The following is a 17,731-nucleotide window of genomic DNA, read 5'->3' as shown; positions in this document are numbered from 1 at the left end:
ACACACGATTGACATTACATTTAGACACTTAGTAGCCCTTTGGAGATCTTGTTCACATGTTATTGATGATGTTAAGTTCTTTGTGATTAAACGAATAGTGGGGGATAGGGCAGGTGATCTCCCAAGGAAACTATGGCAGAGTGAACAAAGGGTTATTTATTCTTGGAAAACTTTGGCACCTGATGGCCTCAATAAGAATATAGATGTTGTTCCTACAAATATTAATTTCATGATGGTGAGTTCAGAGATGGATCATTCAAGTAGTATGTGTTATTGGTGGGGTATTTAATGATGAAGGTCTATTTATTTATTTTGAACTTTTATATACCGACATTCATGTGCAAACAGTACATATCATATCGGTTTACAGTGAAACGAGGGAAGCATAAAACGATAGCCTTACATCAAACAGGGTTACCGGAACTGGGATCAAAAATAACATATGGATGGTATGGGCTTCCTGTTATAAATCAGCCTTACATTAAACCATGATATAGGACCTGCAATCAGGTCTAAACATATAAAAACTCAGATAATAAGATACTTAATTGAAAGAACTTGCATGAAAAACATGATGTTAGAACGAGACTGAAAAACTTGAAAGAGGCAAGACCTGTCTACAGGTAGAGTCTGGTTGGAAGTTCGGGAGGCTTGACTGAGCAGGTAATTCCTGTTGTACTAGGAAAGGCAGACGGAACCTAAGAATTTATTGAAAGGCTTGAGTGAATAGCCAGGTTTTGAGTCTTTTTTTAAAGGTGGTCAAAGATCTTTCTTGCCGGAGGTCTGGCGGGAGAGCATTCCAATGTGAAGGACCAGCTGAGGAGAGGGCTCATTTCAAAAGGGAGGATTTGATAGGGAGGGAGTAAAGCGTATCTCTATATGCAGATCTGATCGGTCTGGTGGAATTGTGTAGACGAAAGGGGATATTTTGATCCACGGGGGTGAAGTTGTGTATGGCTTTGTGTATGATCATAAGCACTTTATATGGATAAGGAATTTAATTGGAAGCCAATGAAGGTTGCGCAGAATGGGTGTAATGTGCTCTCTTTTGTTGGTCTTGGTTAAAATCCTCGCTGTAGCGTTCTGCAGCATCTGCAGGGGTTTGATGGTATTGGCTGGTAGTCTATTTTCGAAAAAATGATGGTTTGAAGAACAGAGAGGAAATCTTGGAAATGTAGAAGGGGTCTCAGTTGTTTTAGGACTTGTAGCTTCAAAAAACAGTCTTTTGTGGTGTTATTGACACATTTTTTGATGTATCGTCTAGATGTATCGTGTAACTGTTGACGTGATTGACATTCATTGGTGTCTTTAGATTGAAGTGTTTTTGAGCAGCAATGCAGTTCAGCAATCACTATTTAGATATTAAGTTTTTCTTAATATCATCATGTTAAGAATGTTGTTTAAAATTTATAATGATTTGGGTTTAAGTCGTGTTGTAAAAGGATTTTAGATTATTCTAAGTATGTTATATGGTATGTATTTTTCAGGTTCACTGTAGCTGAAATTGGCATCTATATAGAATTCTGATGTTTAAGATTGGGAAGTGCCAGTTGAGTAACAATCAATAGTTAATAAGTTAAGCATGGACAGGTATGAGAAACAGAAAGTTGGTTGTTTGGATACCAGTATTGGAGTTATTGTTAGGAAGATGATGTAAAGTTCTCATGTGTGGGAAAAATGAGGGACCCTTGTTGGAGCTTTTGATGGATCAGAATAGTTTCACTAGAGCACCTAATAAGAATGTCTAACATGAGAGAAGAGCAAGGATATTGAAGAAATGAAGTGGAGAGTTCATCTGTGATTAAGGACGTCATAAGAATATAATTATTGCAGAAGAAATCAAAGGAGAGAACATTTTTTCAATTAAGAGAATATTCTTGCAATAAATGATTAGAGAGATATTTGATTTGTGAATGCGAGAGGGTGTGTGCAATATATGATATCATTGGTAAAAGGAGAGATTTTATGTATTTATTTATTTGCATTTTAAAGCCGCTGATGCATTAGCCTGAAGCGGCTCACAAGTTAACACACATAATTCAGTGTAAACACATAGGGGCAGATTTTTTAAATTACGCGCGGGGGGGTACATTTGTGCGTGCTACCCGGCGCGCACAAATGTACACCCAATTTTATAACATGCACGCGCTACCGCATGCATGTTATAAAATCCGGGGTCGGCGCATGCAAGGGGGTGCACACATGTGCACCTTGCGCGCGCTGAGCCCTAGGGGAGGCCCGATGGCTTTGCCCGTTCCCTCCAAGGCTGCTGCGAAATCAGAGCAGATTGGAGGGGTTGTTTTTTTTGTTCCCCCCATCTTTCCCTCCCTTCCCCTATCTAACCCACCCCCCAGCCCTACCTAAATCCGCCCTACCTTATTTTGTTGAGTTACGCCGCTGTGTCGGGGCACTTGGGGTGATAGTGTCTAACGATTTGAAGTCGGCGAAACAATGTGACAAGGCGATAGCTAAAGCCAGAAGAATGCTGGGCTGCATAGAGAGAGGAATATCTAGTAAGAAAAGGGAGGTGATAATCCCCTTGTACAGGTCCTTGCTGAGGCCTCACCTGGAGTACTGTGTTCAGTTCTGGAGACCCTATGTCAAAGGAGACAGAGACAGGATGGAGGCAGTTCAGAGGAGGGCAACCAAAATGGTGGGTGGTCTCCATCGAAAGATTTATGAGGAGAGGTTGAAGAACCTGAATATGTATTCCCTGGAGGAGAGGAGGAGCAGGGGTAATATGATACAGACCTTCAGTACTTGAAAGGTTTTAATGATTCATGGTCGTCAACAAACCTTTTCCATTGGAAACAATTTAGTAGAACTAGGGGTCACGATTTGAAACTCCAGGGAGGAAGACTTAGAATCAATGTCAGCAAATATTTCTTCACTGAAAGGGTGGTGGATGCCTGGAGTGCCCTTCCAGAGGAAGTGATGAAGATTGAAATTGTGAAGGATTTCAAAGGGGCATGGGATAAACACTGTGGATCCCTAAAAGGCTAGAGGATGGGAATAAATAAAAAAGCTAAATTGGCACGGAGCAGCAGTTACTATCCTTAAGAGAATCATAGGGGTAACCTGCACGAAGCGGCAGTTACTACCTTGGGAAGCTGGCTGGGCAGACTAGATGGACCATTTTGGTCTTTTTCTGCCATCATTACTATGTATATTCAGACAACAACCAACAAGGACTGAATTGCACAGTCTAGATAAACAAATAAGCGTGGGAGTAGCTTGCATATTGCGGTGGTTACTACCTCTAACAAATTAAGCCTGATACTTCACTTTGAATGCATATCTAGTGCAGCTCTCTGCTTCAACGGCAGGGGGGATTTATATTCAGAAACAACAACCAACAAGGACTGAATTGCACAGTCTGGGTAAACAAATAAGCGTGGGAGAAGTTTGTTTATTGCGGCGGTTACTACCCCTAACAAATTACACCTGATACTTAACTTTGAATGCATATGCAGCACAGCTCACTGCTTCATCGGCAGGGGGGAATGAAGAAATAAGATTTACATCCAGCCAACATCTAACAAGGCATTCATCTGAGCAGTATGAGTATACAAACATCGGGGTAACTTGCTCGATACGATGGATACTTCCCTCAAACATTAAGCCTTATACTTTACTTTGATACAGCTCCAACACTGCTCTCTGCATCAATGGCGAGGGTGGATGGAAATTAGAATGAAAAAGCTACCAATAAGGGCCCTGAACTCTGCGGTCAGAGTAACAGATAAGTATGAGAAAATAAGTGTGATAGCTTGCTGGGCAGACTGGATGGGCCTATTGGTCTTCCTCTGCCGTCATTTCTATGTTTCTATAAGACAGATAACATCATATAATAAAATCGACCATAATAATATAGGGGTAGGTTTTCAAAACTTACGTGCGCGCATCCATGTGCGCGTGCTACCCGGCGCGCACATATGGATGCGCAATTTTATAACATGCACGCGCTGGCGCGCACATGTTATAAAATGCCGGGTCAGCACACGCAAGGGGGGGAGGGGTCGAGTTAAGCAGTTACATGCGGCGACGCATCGGGCCTTCCCCAGTTCCCTCCCAGTCCACTCCAATTAAGGAGTGGACTGGGAGGGAACTTCCCAATCCCCTAGCCTAATCTCCCTCCCCTTATCCTCTGGTAATACCAGGCTGCCTTGGATCTTGTAATCCATTAGATTCCAGAACCTGCATTCTCCTTTGTTTTAGCAGTGATTCTGTTGATTTAGTCACCACCAATATCAAACTAACTGGTCTATAGTTCTCAGCTTCCTTTTTATTTCCCTTTTTGTGAAGAGGAACCACATCCTCCTAGCACATCATAGAATATGCACAAGGATCAAATCATTATCAGATAGGAATTACAGAACATAGGACTGCCTAATAGCAAATTCATGCAAGCAGCATTGAAAAATTCTAGAACTAAAGGAATCTACTTTTCAGGACGTGAGCATGCATGCAACCTCAGTCCGCAAACAGATATAGATCTAAAAAAAAGCCACACCCCTATCAAGGTCTTTGTGTACCTTCTAACTGTCCTGAAAATTTGGAGTAGATAAGATGCCAAAGGTGCCGATGCAAAAAAATGCGCTGAAAGCAGGCACTGTGTGTTCAGCACCCACTTTCCTAATGCGCCCCCAGGCATCTCTCCTGGGGGCGCCATGCAATATTAAAATTATAGGTTGCGCTGGCAAGGAGGCGCTATGATCAATTGCAGCTCCTTGACAGCAGGCGCCTGAGAGAAGATGGCTGTTCGTAGATCTCCACCGGTTAAGAAAATGGACACTGAATTATCAGCCTCTGTATTTCTCATTGACGCATAGCCACGGGTTTGGAAAACAGATGCTGGTTAACTGAGCGCCCGTTTCCCGAACCTGACCGCTGGCACTTTAAAAAAATATATTTTTTAATCTTTCATTTCGCCATGATTTTATTGCTATGATATTAAGTTGGAGGATGTACAACTTTTTGGGGGCGCTCAGAAATTAGCACCTGCTCTGGGTAGACATTAATTTCTGAGTGCAAAATTATGTGTATTAGACACACATTTTTTTTGTATTTGGGGTTGACTAACTAAAAGCCTCATCAACATGCATTTACATGAGATGACTGCTATTAGTTTCATAGCGTGTTGGACATGTGTTGTAGAGGCACTAATCTCCTTTTAGCATAAGGGGCTGTGGACGCACCTACACAACCCACATCCTAACTGTGGGTTAAAAAGTGCACTCAGCTGAGCGCACTGTATTGCATCAGCCCCAAAGTTACTAAGAAGACACATACAAACACAGAGATAGTGATCACATAAGCCTTTTTTTCCTTCTGGTAAAAATCTAAAGAACTTCTCATTAAATAATTGTTTCACACTGCTCCCACAAAAGCCAGCAGCTATATATCTCCAACCATGTGTACACGCCCTTCGCCAAGCTAACTGGTACCCTGGGAAATCAAAGAGGGGCATACTAGTGACCCATCTGATGACACAATCATTAGTATGTGGTTGTGTCATTGGAGGGAGACTTTGGCTGGCCACTAATGTGAGGCCAAATCATCATACAGGATCCTCCTGCAGCCAGAGCTTGTGTCAGCAATGACATGGAGTACTGGCACCATGTCCTCTGACAAGGTGTACTGCCCCAGGCAGTTACCCATCTCATCCACCTTTTCTGATGCAATTGCATATAAATATTGTTCTCCAAAAATATTATTTTACTTATATTTTTAAAAATGAATACATTTACTGTACATTGGAAGACACCATATTTGAGCACTAACTAGGCCAGGTCAAACAGGCTAAACACAAGATTTAGTACTGGCAAGGCATCAAGGGGCACAGCTTTCACTGAAATGATTAGAGGATGTACTGGACTATGTTTGTATATGGAGGATAATGCTTGGTATAACAAAATCCCAGCACACTCGGAGAGACCATAAATTAGTTTTTTTTTAATGCAAATTTTTGTCTTGAGTTGACAGACTGGCACCTGTGCCACAATCTCTGATGTGGGATGGATGGCAAAATAATTTTCTTTGCTTTATCAAATTCTGCAAACCAATACCACAAAGTACAGAACCAATCAGAAAGAGTGAATTTTTTTTCCTCAAGATTTGAGGCAGGACAACAAAACATGTCTTTACCATTAAGATATGGACTCTAAGAAGAGCTTGGACTTTAGGCTGCAGAAACTACAAAATTATCCTCTTCATTTGGCTACTAACTCTCCCTTGTCTTTTTGTTGCCAACAGGATGCTTTCTGTTAACTGACTGTTGCCTGCTTCTGAGACAAGGAATAAACTGTTCCATTCATTGGAGGCATGAGAAAGCAATGTTTTACCCTGTTATAGAAAGTGTTAACTTGAGATCAAGAGGGAATGGGGTAAGCACAGATGATCCTTAGTTGGTGAAAGTGGAGAGAGCAGAAAGCGTGGCCTGGTGACATGCATTTAAGAATTCATAACACAGTACTCACCTGATTAAATAATGGCTATTAGGGCTGCCAGAATGTATGCAAAAGAGGTTAATGTGAAATATTAGAAGTTCTAGCTGTAGCATAGGCATCCACGCAGCTGGGTTGTCTGACAGGCTGAGATGATAGAATCAACTAGTAGTTGGGTCTCTCTGGCAGGCTGCATGTTCTGTAATAACTAGAAAACTTAATGGAAATGCAGGTGATCATATAATCGAGTCTGTCTGGCATGCTATGCCAGGGAACTGGGAGACTTACTAATAATGGTAGCAATTTAGATCATACTGTAATGACAGAATGAAACTAGCAGCTGGGTTTGTCTGACAGGCTTCAAGTTTAATAATTAATTAGAAGTCCAAGGAAGAGGGAGGGAAGAGAGCCCTGTAAGCAGCGAGGTGCCCCAGAGAGACTTACTTGAAGCGGACAGTGAGTTTTCGCTGCAGGACTCCGAGACGCCGAGGGAGAGAGAGAGAGGGGTGTGTCCACTCTTGACAAGGAGCTGACATCATTGGGAGGTGCCCAGAAGACCCAATAAGAACAGGGCCCGGCGGCGCACAGGGCAGGGAGGGAAGAGAGCCCTGTAAGCAACAAGGTGTCCCAGAGAGACTTACTTAAAGCGGACAGTGAGTTTTCACTGCAGGACTCCGAGACGCCGAGGGAGAGAGAGAGAGGGGCGTATCCACTCTCGACGAGGAGTTGACGTCATCGGGAGGTGCCCAGAAGACCTGATAAGAACAGGGACCGGCAGCACACAGCCACCGGTGCACAGCCGAAGCCGCGCGCCAAAGGGGCGCGCCCCTGGGAAAAGAAATGGGGAAGAAGAGGAAATCAAAAACCTGGACCTCTTCCCCTTTGCCCTCAACATATGTAAAGATTGGGCCGATGGAACACCACATATTTCATCTGGGTGAGTCATCCATGAGGAACAATACCAAGGCTAATTCACCCGCGGAAATTTCTTTAAGTCCCAGGACCCAGCAACCTCCTCTTCAACCAGTATCATTGCATATGGACATTGGAACATTATCTAGGGCAGTAGGGGGAATTTCTCCAGTTTCCATTAGTAACTCACAGTGTATAACTGGGAAAGGTTCTGGTGGAAAGGAGAGACATATGGGATCTATCGTAGGACCTTTAGAGGCTAAAACCCTGGAGGTCAAAGATAGCAATATGCTAATATTATCTCTTCCCTCTATAATCCCAGACATGGTAGATTTACCTGAGAATTATATAGATCCAGAAACTGTCTCTTTAAAGGATGTGTGGAAACTTGTTGCTAAAGTAGATAAAAAAGTGTCATCCTCTATTTCTCAAATACATAATTTCTCAGTACAGACTAGAACTAAATTAGAGGAACATGACACAAGGATAAGGAATGTAGAGGCCTCTATTTCTAATCTAAGCTCTCAATTATCACCTTTACAGGGTGTTAGTACATCTTTTATAAAGGACAAGTTAGTCCTTTATAATCAAATTGAAATGCTGGAAAATGAAATAAGGTCGGATAACTTACAGTTTTAAATTTCCCCTTAACTAGGCTACTATCTTCGAGAGAATTATTTAGTAAATATATGACTGAGATCTTGTCCTTTGAAGAAGACAAGATACCAGCCTTGTCAACATTTATTATATTCCTAATAAAAAGAAAGTGGTAGTTTAAGAAGGGGGAATGGATGTGTTAGTGAGTCCAGGAATATCAACTAGAGATGTGAATTGGAACCGGAATCAGTTCCAATTCTGGTTCCAATTCACATTGTGAATTTTTTTCATGCGGCCCGATCGGGTTTTTTTTTATCGGCTGCGCCCGAGCCAATAAACAAAAAACCCACCCCAACCCTTTAAAACAGCTCCCTTAGCTTCCCCCCCCCTCAAAACATTTTAAAATTACCTGGTGGTCCAGTGGGGGTCCCGGGAGCGATCTCCCGCTCTCGGGCCGTCGGCTGCCACTAATAAAAATGGCGCCGATGGCCCTTTGCCCTTACCATGTGACAGGGTATCCATGCCATTGGCCGGCCCCTGTCACATGGTAGGAGTAATGGACGGCCGGCACCATCTTTAAAAATGGCGCGGGCCATCTAGTGCTCCTACCATGTGACAGGGGCCAGCCAATGGCACGGATACCCTGTCACATGGTAAGGGCAAAAGGCCATCGGCGCCATTTTTATTAGTGGCAGCCGACGGCCCGAGAGCAGGAGATCGCTCCCGGGACCCCCATTGGACCACTAGGTAATTTTAAAATGTTTTGGGGGGGTCGGGAGGGTGGGGGAAGCTAAGTGAGCTGTTTTAAAGGGTTGGGGTGGGTTTAGGGGTTGTTTTTGTGTGCCATTTTTCCCGCCCTCCCCCAAAACGATGGACCCCATGAACAATTTCGTGGGGTTTTCCTATCAGTTTCGGGGAGCCCCCGATTTCTGACTACTTTGAAAATATTGTACGATATTTTAAATCATCAGAAAAATGATTCACATCCCTAATATCAACCTTCCTGGAAGATTCTATTCATAATATAGCCCCAGAGCTACTTTGATAGTGTCCTTTTCATTGAAATGTGATAAGGATTTAGTATTTCATATATATTTCCTAAATAAACATCTGATCTTTTGGGGTCATAGAATACAGATTTTCCCCGATGTTTCTCGAGCCACTCAGGCACGGAGGAAACTTTTCTTGGAATATAAGCAAAGGGTTCTGAATTTGGGAGCCAGTTTCTATCGTAAGTATCCCTGTAAATGCTTGATAATGCATCGTAATAATAAATTTGTGTTTTATGAACCATTACACTTAGAGCAATTTATAAGGGATAAAACTGTAGCATTGTAATGTTACGTTGAAGAGTGTAATAGGTTGCAAAAATTAATTAGGATACTGCTTTACATGATTACTCTCTCCCCACTCTCTAGATGTAGACTAGATTAATATATATGTGGTATGATATTTTTGGATTTCTTTTTTTGATTTGATTCCTTTAAATACCTGAATATTTCATTGTAATCAATGTTATAAATTTAATAAACAGAAAAAAAAAAAAGTCAGAGGAAAAATGTAGGGACTCACATAGTTGGATTTGTCTGGCAGGCTATGCAGTGGACCTAAGAGACTAAACTTGTCAGCAATATGTGGGCTTTTAGCCACACTGCGAGGAGGCATTCCTGGGATCACGTTTAGATCAGGGGAGCAAAAGAACACTCATAGATTGAATTTGCAAATCTACATGCATATTTTACAGGCAAAATTCTACCTACAGAAAAAGCAGATGCAAATGTCTGCACATAGGGCCGGATTTTCAAAGTGTTACGCGCACCGGGCCTATTTTCAAAAGGCCCGGTGACGAGCATAAAGCCCCAGGACGCGTGTAAGTCCCGGGGCTTGCAAAAAGGGGCGGTCCAGGGGCGTGAGGGGCGGTCCGGATGTGGGGCGGAGGCGTGGCCAGAGACCTCCGCACGGCCGTTGTGCAGGGGATCGCGTGCCAGCTGCAACTTACTTCAGCCCCAGGGGTAGAATATAGCAAGACATTTCATATGATCTGTGTTGGAATTTAGTCAGAACACCAAGATTACCATTCCTAATATCATCAGAAAGCATGGGCTCTGAGTTTAATGGTTCATCCGAAGAACATTCCGCCAGCCACACAATGTCCCTTAACATTATACTGGGGATTTGATTCAGTACTGCCTCAGAAAGAAGGCTACGCCACCACCACTGCTGGTCTGCCATCCAAGTACTAGCTAGACCCAACCCTCACTATCCTTCAGAGATATTACTGGATCAAACTCAAAGTGGAATGACTGCAGGCAGGGCCGGTGCAAGCATATTTTAGAGCCCTAGGTGAACCTTTGGTCATTCATACACATTCACACCCCCTTCCTCCCCCAATTAAATGAAGGCAGCTCCAGCACAGCAATGCCCCCTACCGGAGACAGTGGATCCAGCACAGTGCTCCCTTCTTTGGCGGTATTGGCTCTGGCACAGCACCGTTCTGGACCTCACACTGGCAGGAGTTTGCCACCCCCAAATTCTTGGCGCTCTAGGCGATCGCCTGGTTTGTCCAATGGAAGCACAGTTCTTGACTCCAGGTAAGACAGAGATGCTTCCACTGAATACTGTTCATCTCTATCCTTATTCAAACAAACTGTAGTCCATAGATTTAAAGAAAGTTCAGAAGCAATTTAATAATTACCTGTGTATCTGACTGCTCTGTTTCAACTTCTCCCACCAGATAACCGGACTTTGGATTCTTTTCTTGTTGTTTTACATCACCATTTTTGACTTGCTCTATGGAACCATATTGATAGAGTTCGTCCTGTTTGAAGAACAGTTTGCGTTCCTGGCTGCTGCCTTTAAGGGGAGTTTCAGGAATGCTGCACAAATGTAAAGTGATACATAGGGCAAAAACCAAAGCAGCAAAGAAGAATATGACCTGGAATTCTGTTCCTAGTAATTTTCCCAGAATGGAAGGACCCCAGTCTATGGCACCTGTAAGGTATCCAAGAGCTCCCCCAAGACCTGAAGCAAAATAAAAAAAAAAACCAAAACAAGAGAGGAAAACAGTAAATGTAAGCAAAGCAGGACTACTGTATTAACTATATATATATATATAGGCTTCTGATTTTAGGTGTTTATAAATTGTAAATTTAGATATTTATTTTCTAGCTAATTAGGGGTTCTTGGGGGCATTAAAAATTAGTATTTATAGGTGTTTTCACAGCACAGGTACTATTGTTCAATACCTTTTCCGGTTGAATCAAATACATATAATTGTGCAGCTGTGGAGTCGTTAGCATGGAAAAGGCACAAAAACAAAGCAGAGGAACCAGGGGTGGGCAAAAGAGTGATGAGATGTGGTATTTTTCCACTGTTTATCAGATAAACACCTTTTATTTTCATTGAGGGTGTTTTACCAAGGTTTATCAGTTAAAACCTAAAATCAGAAACCCCAATTATACACTAGATACATGTCCATTTCTTTTTTTTTTTATTCATATTTTTATTGAGTTTACAGAAAATTCAAAGGTAAAAAACATGTAACATTTATCATTTTAACACATCCTTGTACACCAATTTGGCTCCGTAGGGCAACCAGTGAACAGAAACCAGTCAAAGGGGTAACATGCCAAATCATGAAAAGATACAATGCAATGATGAAATAAATGTGGATGCAATTGATATTAAGATCAGCCAGATAATCTTGTGTATCATTTGAATCTTCTCCTCCTTTTTTCCCCGTTCCCCTCCCCCCCTGCCCCCCCCCCCCCGAAGACGTCTTTGTAGTCTACAATTACTACATACAACAGCATGAAAGCATGCAACATCTAGTGAATGTATTCTCTCGTCATATATCCCGTACAGCCAACACTAAGAGTATATAAGTAAATGCAATTACATAAAATGAAATAGAATTGTAGTATGTTTTGGTAAGTAATGCCTTCATCTACTAACCCACCAATCGCTCAAGGTTAGGAATTATGGGGTTTCAGACTACTAATGCGTTGGACTACTTCACGGGGTTGGCGCTGCAGATAAGTAGACCATATTTCCAAGGTATCCTTCCGTTTCTGGGCATTTAATGTTTGAGCAGTCATATGCTCAAATGTGGCTATCTGTAAAAGCTTCCTATGCCAGTGCAGAAGGTTTGGAGGATCCGTAGAGATCCAATGACTTACAATTGTGTGTTTGGCAACAATACCCGCCTTAGCAATGAATGTTAGATGCGTGTGTGGTAAAGGGAGATGAGTACTGTTAGTAACATGTCCATTTCTTAAAGAGTAATAATTCTGAATCCAAACCAAAACCATTGCTCCAACTAGTTGTGCTCCCTTATGCCATAGGATGAAAGTATCAGAAAATGTGACATTTTAATTCCATCCCCGAACTGACACTACACGGACTGAACAATGATGTTTCAATACCCCATTTCTCTGGATAGACTTTCTATAACCCCACCCCGGGGTGAGGCCATAAACTTATTTGTTGTGCTCTTTGGGGCAGGAATCCAGGCTAGCTGTCCTACTTCCCTTCCTTCCCAGAATGCAGGTTCAATAGACTTAGGGACGAAAGGAGTCCTCTCGGTTCCCAGTGCGGGGTGGCTAATACTCTCTTCCTGACTTCCTTTGGTGATGCAATAATTAAGGTAACGATGTGCGCTGGGATGCCAAATAAAGACTGGAGTCACTGTATTAGTGTTCAAAAGCAATTCTTTGCTGATAACAATGCATGGAAATGGCACAACTCTTAGTCCACAGCAGCACAGTCTTGTAATAATTTCTTCCTCAATCTGTGCAGGAAAGTCTAACCCCAGACTGGGGGAATCCTACCCTCCAGGGCATAGAAAAATAGGGTCCCCCGGGTAGGCAGGGCATGCTTTGAATGTGTAGAACTACTCTTTCCAACTGGCAAGGATATAATGTTACTGTCTCTACACAGAGAGATAAAACTCTCTCTCTCTCCAGCATTTTTAAAGAATCACCAGATGAGGGACCTTTTGAATGTTAGGCTTTGCCTTTACTCACTGTTGGATGATTCAAATCTTCTTTGCTCTTATGCAGTCCTTTGTGCTTTTATTCAAATCCCTAATGGGAGGGAGCCCCTGGAGCTGGACTTTCAGGATGGTGAAATTAATCTTCTCAAAAACTGGAGAGTACCACCTTCCTCATTGAGGGTATGGAGGGCAGGTCTTCCCTCACCTGCCCAGGCCCAGACCCAGGGTTCCCTGTTCTCTGGGTCCAGGAGCCGAGCACGCTCCAGTAAAGCTCCTATCACTTAAAAGGTTAAATTCCAAAAAGATGCACTCAGAGGGAAACTCCCACCAGACAGATTGTATACCAGCTGGACAGAAATCCTCCCGACCCTGGCCAGGACCACCAAACAGGGCTCCCCTGGCTGGGCCTGTCTCATAACAAAAACTAACCTCTCACTCTACCTCTGTACTTTGTTCTACCCAAAAGGACTGCTTCCCGAGCAGTAGCTGGGGATCTGTTATATACTATTACAAGTGGGACGGCCAATCCAGACTCCACAGAAGGAGGGTCTGAATTAGAATGGGACCTCATTAACCATCCTACTGTAAATAGAAGGCTGATACTAAACACCCAGGACTCAATGATAACAGAACGGAGTGTCTGTTACACAGGAGACTGAAGATACTTATTTCTTGATATATCATTTTTTTTATGATCCAATACCCCACATTATCTCCAATTTTTATCCATAGCCCCCTAAACATGTCTCAAAAAATAGATGCTGGATGTAATAATAGCACAAAATGTGTGCTAGATGTAAGAATAGTACAAAGACAGTTCCAATAAATACATAGGAATAGTTGAGAACATAAGGCTGACTGTACAACCTAATAAGTACATTTTTAAAGTTGAGCCCATAAACGCGCGTATTGGGCATGCGAGCAAATACCCTCAATTTTAAAATATCTCTATCGAGAAAGAGAGAGAGAGAGAGCCTCTTTTAAAAGGCCAATATGACACTCTATATTGCACTGTAATAGGGGGAACTTTCATCTCAAAGTAGGTTGGGGGGGGAGGGGCAGTGTTACAAGGGTCTACAGAACCTTGCACCCTAGGCAGAGCAATGTAACACTGCCTCACCCTAAAACCCAGCCTGAGCTGAAAGTACCCCTCTTACAGGGGGGGATATATAAAGTGTCAGATTGTCTCTCTAACAGAGGACCTCACTTTCTCTCTCTCCCTCCCCAGTGTTCAGGATGCCTCTGGCCCTAAATCTCCAGTCTTGCACATCATCAGGACCAGTAGTAAAGTCATGCAGGTAACATGGCGCACATTGCCATGGTCAGCCTTGCAAAATTCAGGGGTTACGCGCGTACATCTTGGCCCCACCCCATTTCTGCCTCCTTATTCCTGACGTAGGCACGTAGTTCCCGGCTTCTTAAAAATTAGTTGCTCACGCGCGGCCCACATACACATGCATGGGGCCTTTTTTGCACGAGCAACACTTTTAAAATCTACCTGTAAAGTTTCCCAAGATTGCACAAGACATTTAATATGTACACTATTGGCAATTATCATATTAAAAGACACGAAATTTAAATATAATAGTTCTGCATGAAGTGAAAAAAAAAGCTATTGAGGTCAACCAGATCAGATGAACTCTAGTAGTGTCAAGTAAGAGATTAAAACCCATGACCCAGTTCAAATGTCATTATGTTGGCTGGCCAAAGAGCTCTGATTTAACAATCCAGAAGCTTAGACCTTGAACATCAGGTTTTGCTGAATATCTATCTGGCTGCCATTTGTATTTTTTCAAGCAATAAGAAAGCTATTCACCTCTATACTTACTTGGTTTTACTTTATTTCTTGATTCACTACAAATTCACTAAAAGCACCAGTGAAGTTTACATAAAATAATTCAATCAAAACAACTTAAAAAATATAATGCACTCAATACGATAATAAATATAATCTATTTTAAAATAAGATTGAATAAAATATTAGCTGAAATTAAAACTATAAATACATTAACAAAACATTCAATAGGAGGTAAATAAAAAGAACAATACCGGGCAGATTTTAAATGCCCAGTGCACGTAAATTCCGGCCTTTATGCGCGTAGCCGGGCGTTATGCAAGCCTGGCAAATTTTCCAAGAGGCCCGGCCACATGCGTAAATGCCGGTACATGCTCAAGTGCCAGGCCTCTTGGAAGAGGCAGGCCGGGGGCGTGTTCTGGGTGGGGAGGGCGGGAAGAGGCGGGGCGGGCCAGGACAGCGCCATTGTTCACTGTCCGGAGCATCGCTGTCCCAGCGTGCACATCTTACTTCAGCTCGGGAGCTGAAGTAACTTGCTGAAGAAAGGTAAAAAAAAAAATTGAATTTAGAGGGTGGGGAGGAGAGGGGAAGGGTAGGGAAGGTGAGATAGGGGAGAAGGAAAGGCCAAGATGCATCGCCGTGCAGGAATTTCCTAAGTCCTCCCCTCCTTGCATGTGCCGCCTACACATGCGTGCGGCCCCCGGATTTTAGAACATGCGCGCGCATGTTATAAAATCGGCGCGTCCATGTGCACACACCAGGTAGCACGTGCACATGGACGCCCATGCGATACCTTTTAAAATCAACCCCTATATTAACATAATAAATTTAAAACAGACAAGCCTAACTCTCCACAATTTATCTATCACAATCCAAAAAGAAAAAAAAAATGACTGCCTTATTTTGAAAAGAATTTACTTGCTTAAAATTGGGTTTTACATGTATAAATGCACTATATTTTATTTATGTATTTGTTTATTTATTTATTTATTTAACATGTTTTGTATACCGTCATTCGGTTTCGCCATCATAACGGTTCACAATAGTTATATTAGTTAAACAAACGTTGAGTCATATTAGAGAACATTGTTACATCATATTTTTATAGACAGCATTAACATCATGGTTATTATATAGTTTAAGTAGTTATGCCAGCCCATTTGCATGTGGCTATGTGCATTGTCTTGTAAGTTCTTGGGTTGTCTTAGATGCTTTTATGATTCGCTGAGGCTGTGGACTTTTCTTGGTGTTTTCCTGAGTTGTCTTAGATGTTTTTATGTTTCTTTGAGAATGTGGACTTTTCTTGGTGGAGGTTTGTGTGGGATTCTTGTTGTGTTGATGGATGAGATCATTTGCATAGGCTCTGGTGAACAACCAGGTTTTTAAGTCTTTTTAAAGGTTTTGGTATCAGGTTGCGTTCTTATTTCGCTTGGTAATGCGTTCCAAAGGGCGGGGCTGGCGAGGGATAAGAACATAAGAAAATGCCATACTGGGTCAGACCAAGGGTCCATCAAGCCCAGCATCCTGTTTCCAACAGTGGCCAATCCAGGCCATAAGAACCTGGCAAGTACCCAAAAACTAAGTCTATTCCATGTAACCATTGCTAATGGCAGTGGCTATTCTCTAAGTGAACTTAATAGCAGGTAATGGACTTCTCCTCCAAGAACTTATCCAACTTATCCAACTCCAACTTATCCAACTTATCCAACTCCTCCTTTCCAACTCCTCCAAGAACTTATCCAACTCCTCCAAGAACTTATAGCTCTCTCACGAGTTGTGTTCTGATGAGTGGATCTTACATGAGGTATTTTGAGGAGGCCTTTGTTCGTTGATCAAAGGTTCCTTTTTGGAGCATGAGGTATGATGTGTTTGTTCAGCCATAGATTTTGTTGTCCTGTGATTATTTTGTGAAGGATTGTTAGAACTTTTTATTCTATTCTGTATTTTATTGGGAGCCAGTGTAGAGAGATGAGGGTTGGTGTGATATGCTCATGTTTCTTTGTTCCTGTAAGAATTCTGGCTGTCAGAGGTAGGATGAGAAGTAAAGCATTGCAGTAGTCGATGTTGGAGAATATAAGTAGTTGTAGTACTGTTCTGAAATCTTGTGTGAGAAAAGGTTTAAGATGTCTGAGTGTGAGTAATTTGTGGTATCCTTCTTTGATTTTATTTGTTATGTGGGTTTTGTAAGATAGCTGTCTACAGTTATTCCTAGGTTTCAAGCATGGCTAACAGGAGAGATCAGTGTTTTAGGGTCTTCCATTTTGAGTGGCTGCATTGGAGCTTCACTGACTTTTTTGTCTAGGATTATTAATTCGGGTTTCTCAATGTTTATTATGAGTTTTATGGAGGATAGGCGCTGTTTGATTTCTGCGAGATAGCTGGTTATTCTCTTATAAGTTTCTTCAATTGTATTCTGTATTGGGATCAAAATTTGGATGTCGTCAGAATAAAGGAAATGGGTTATGCCTAGACGATCCAGTGGGTGGCAGATCGGTAGAAGATAGATGTTGAACAGTATTGCAGACAGGGCAGATCCTTGTGGGACTCCTGTACTTAGCTTTACCTTGTTCGATAGGCTATTGTTGAAGATTACTTGGAAACTTCTGTTTGACAAATAAGAGGTGAACCATTGTAGTGTGGTTCCCGTTGCTCCTATGTCAAAAATTGGAAGAAGGATCCATCTGAAGAAAATAGGAAATGCATAACCATTGTCAACTTAAATGTAAAACATTGATAAGATAGGCTAACAGAGAATTTGAAATGAGGTTGGCCTTAGAGGCAAAAACTCCTAATAAAATCTTTAAAAAATATATCTGAAGCATGAAACCTGTGAGGGAGTCAGTTGGACTGTTAGATGATTGAGAGGTTGAAGGGGCTTCTTAGGGAATTTAAGGCCATCAAGGAAAGACTAAATGAAATCTTTGCTTCCGTGTTTACTAATGGAGAAATTATTTACCTAATAATTTCATTTTCCTTAGTGTAGACAGA

General features: G+C 42.1%; 1 protein-coding gene across 1 annotated transcript in view; it reads right to left on the bottom strand.

Annotated features, from left to right (window-relative positions):
• The window catches only part of SLC45A2 (solute carrier family 45 member 2), a 99,378-nt gene that overhangs the window by 50,214 nt on the left and 31,433 nt on the right, over nt 1-17,731 (bottom strand). The window contains exon 3 of the mRNA XM_029579111.1: nt 10,651-10,976. Within this exon, the coding sequence (XP_029434971.1) occupies nt 10,651-10,976 (326 nt within the window). The remainder of the gene's footprint in view (nt 1-10,650; nt 10,977-17,731) is intronic.

The sequence above is a fragment of the Rhinatrema bivittatum genome, chromosome 1 (assembly GCF_901001135.1).
Source record: "Rhinatrema bivittatum chromosome 1, aRhiBiv1.1, whole genome shotgun sequence".
NCBI lineage: Eukaryota > Metazoa > Chordata > Amphibia > Gymnophiona > Rhinatrematidae > Rhinatrema > Rhinatrema bivittatum.
Note: the sequence above shows the minus strand (reverse complement) of the source record. Positions and strands in the feature narration are given on the sequence as shown.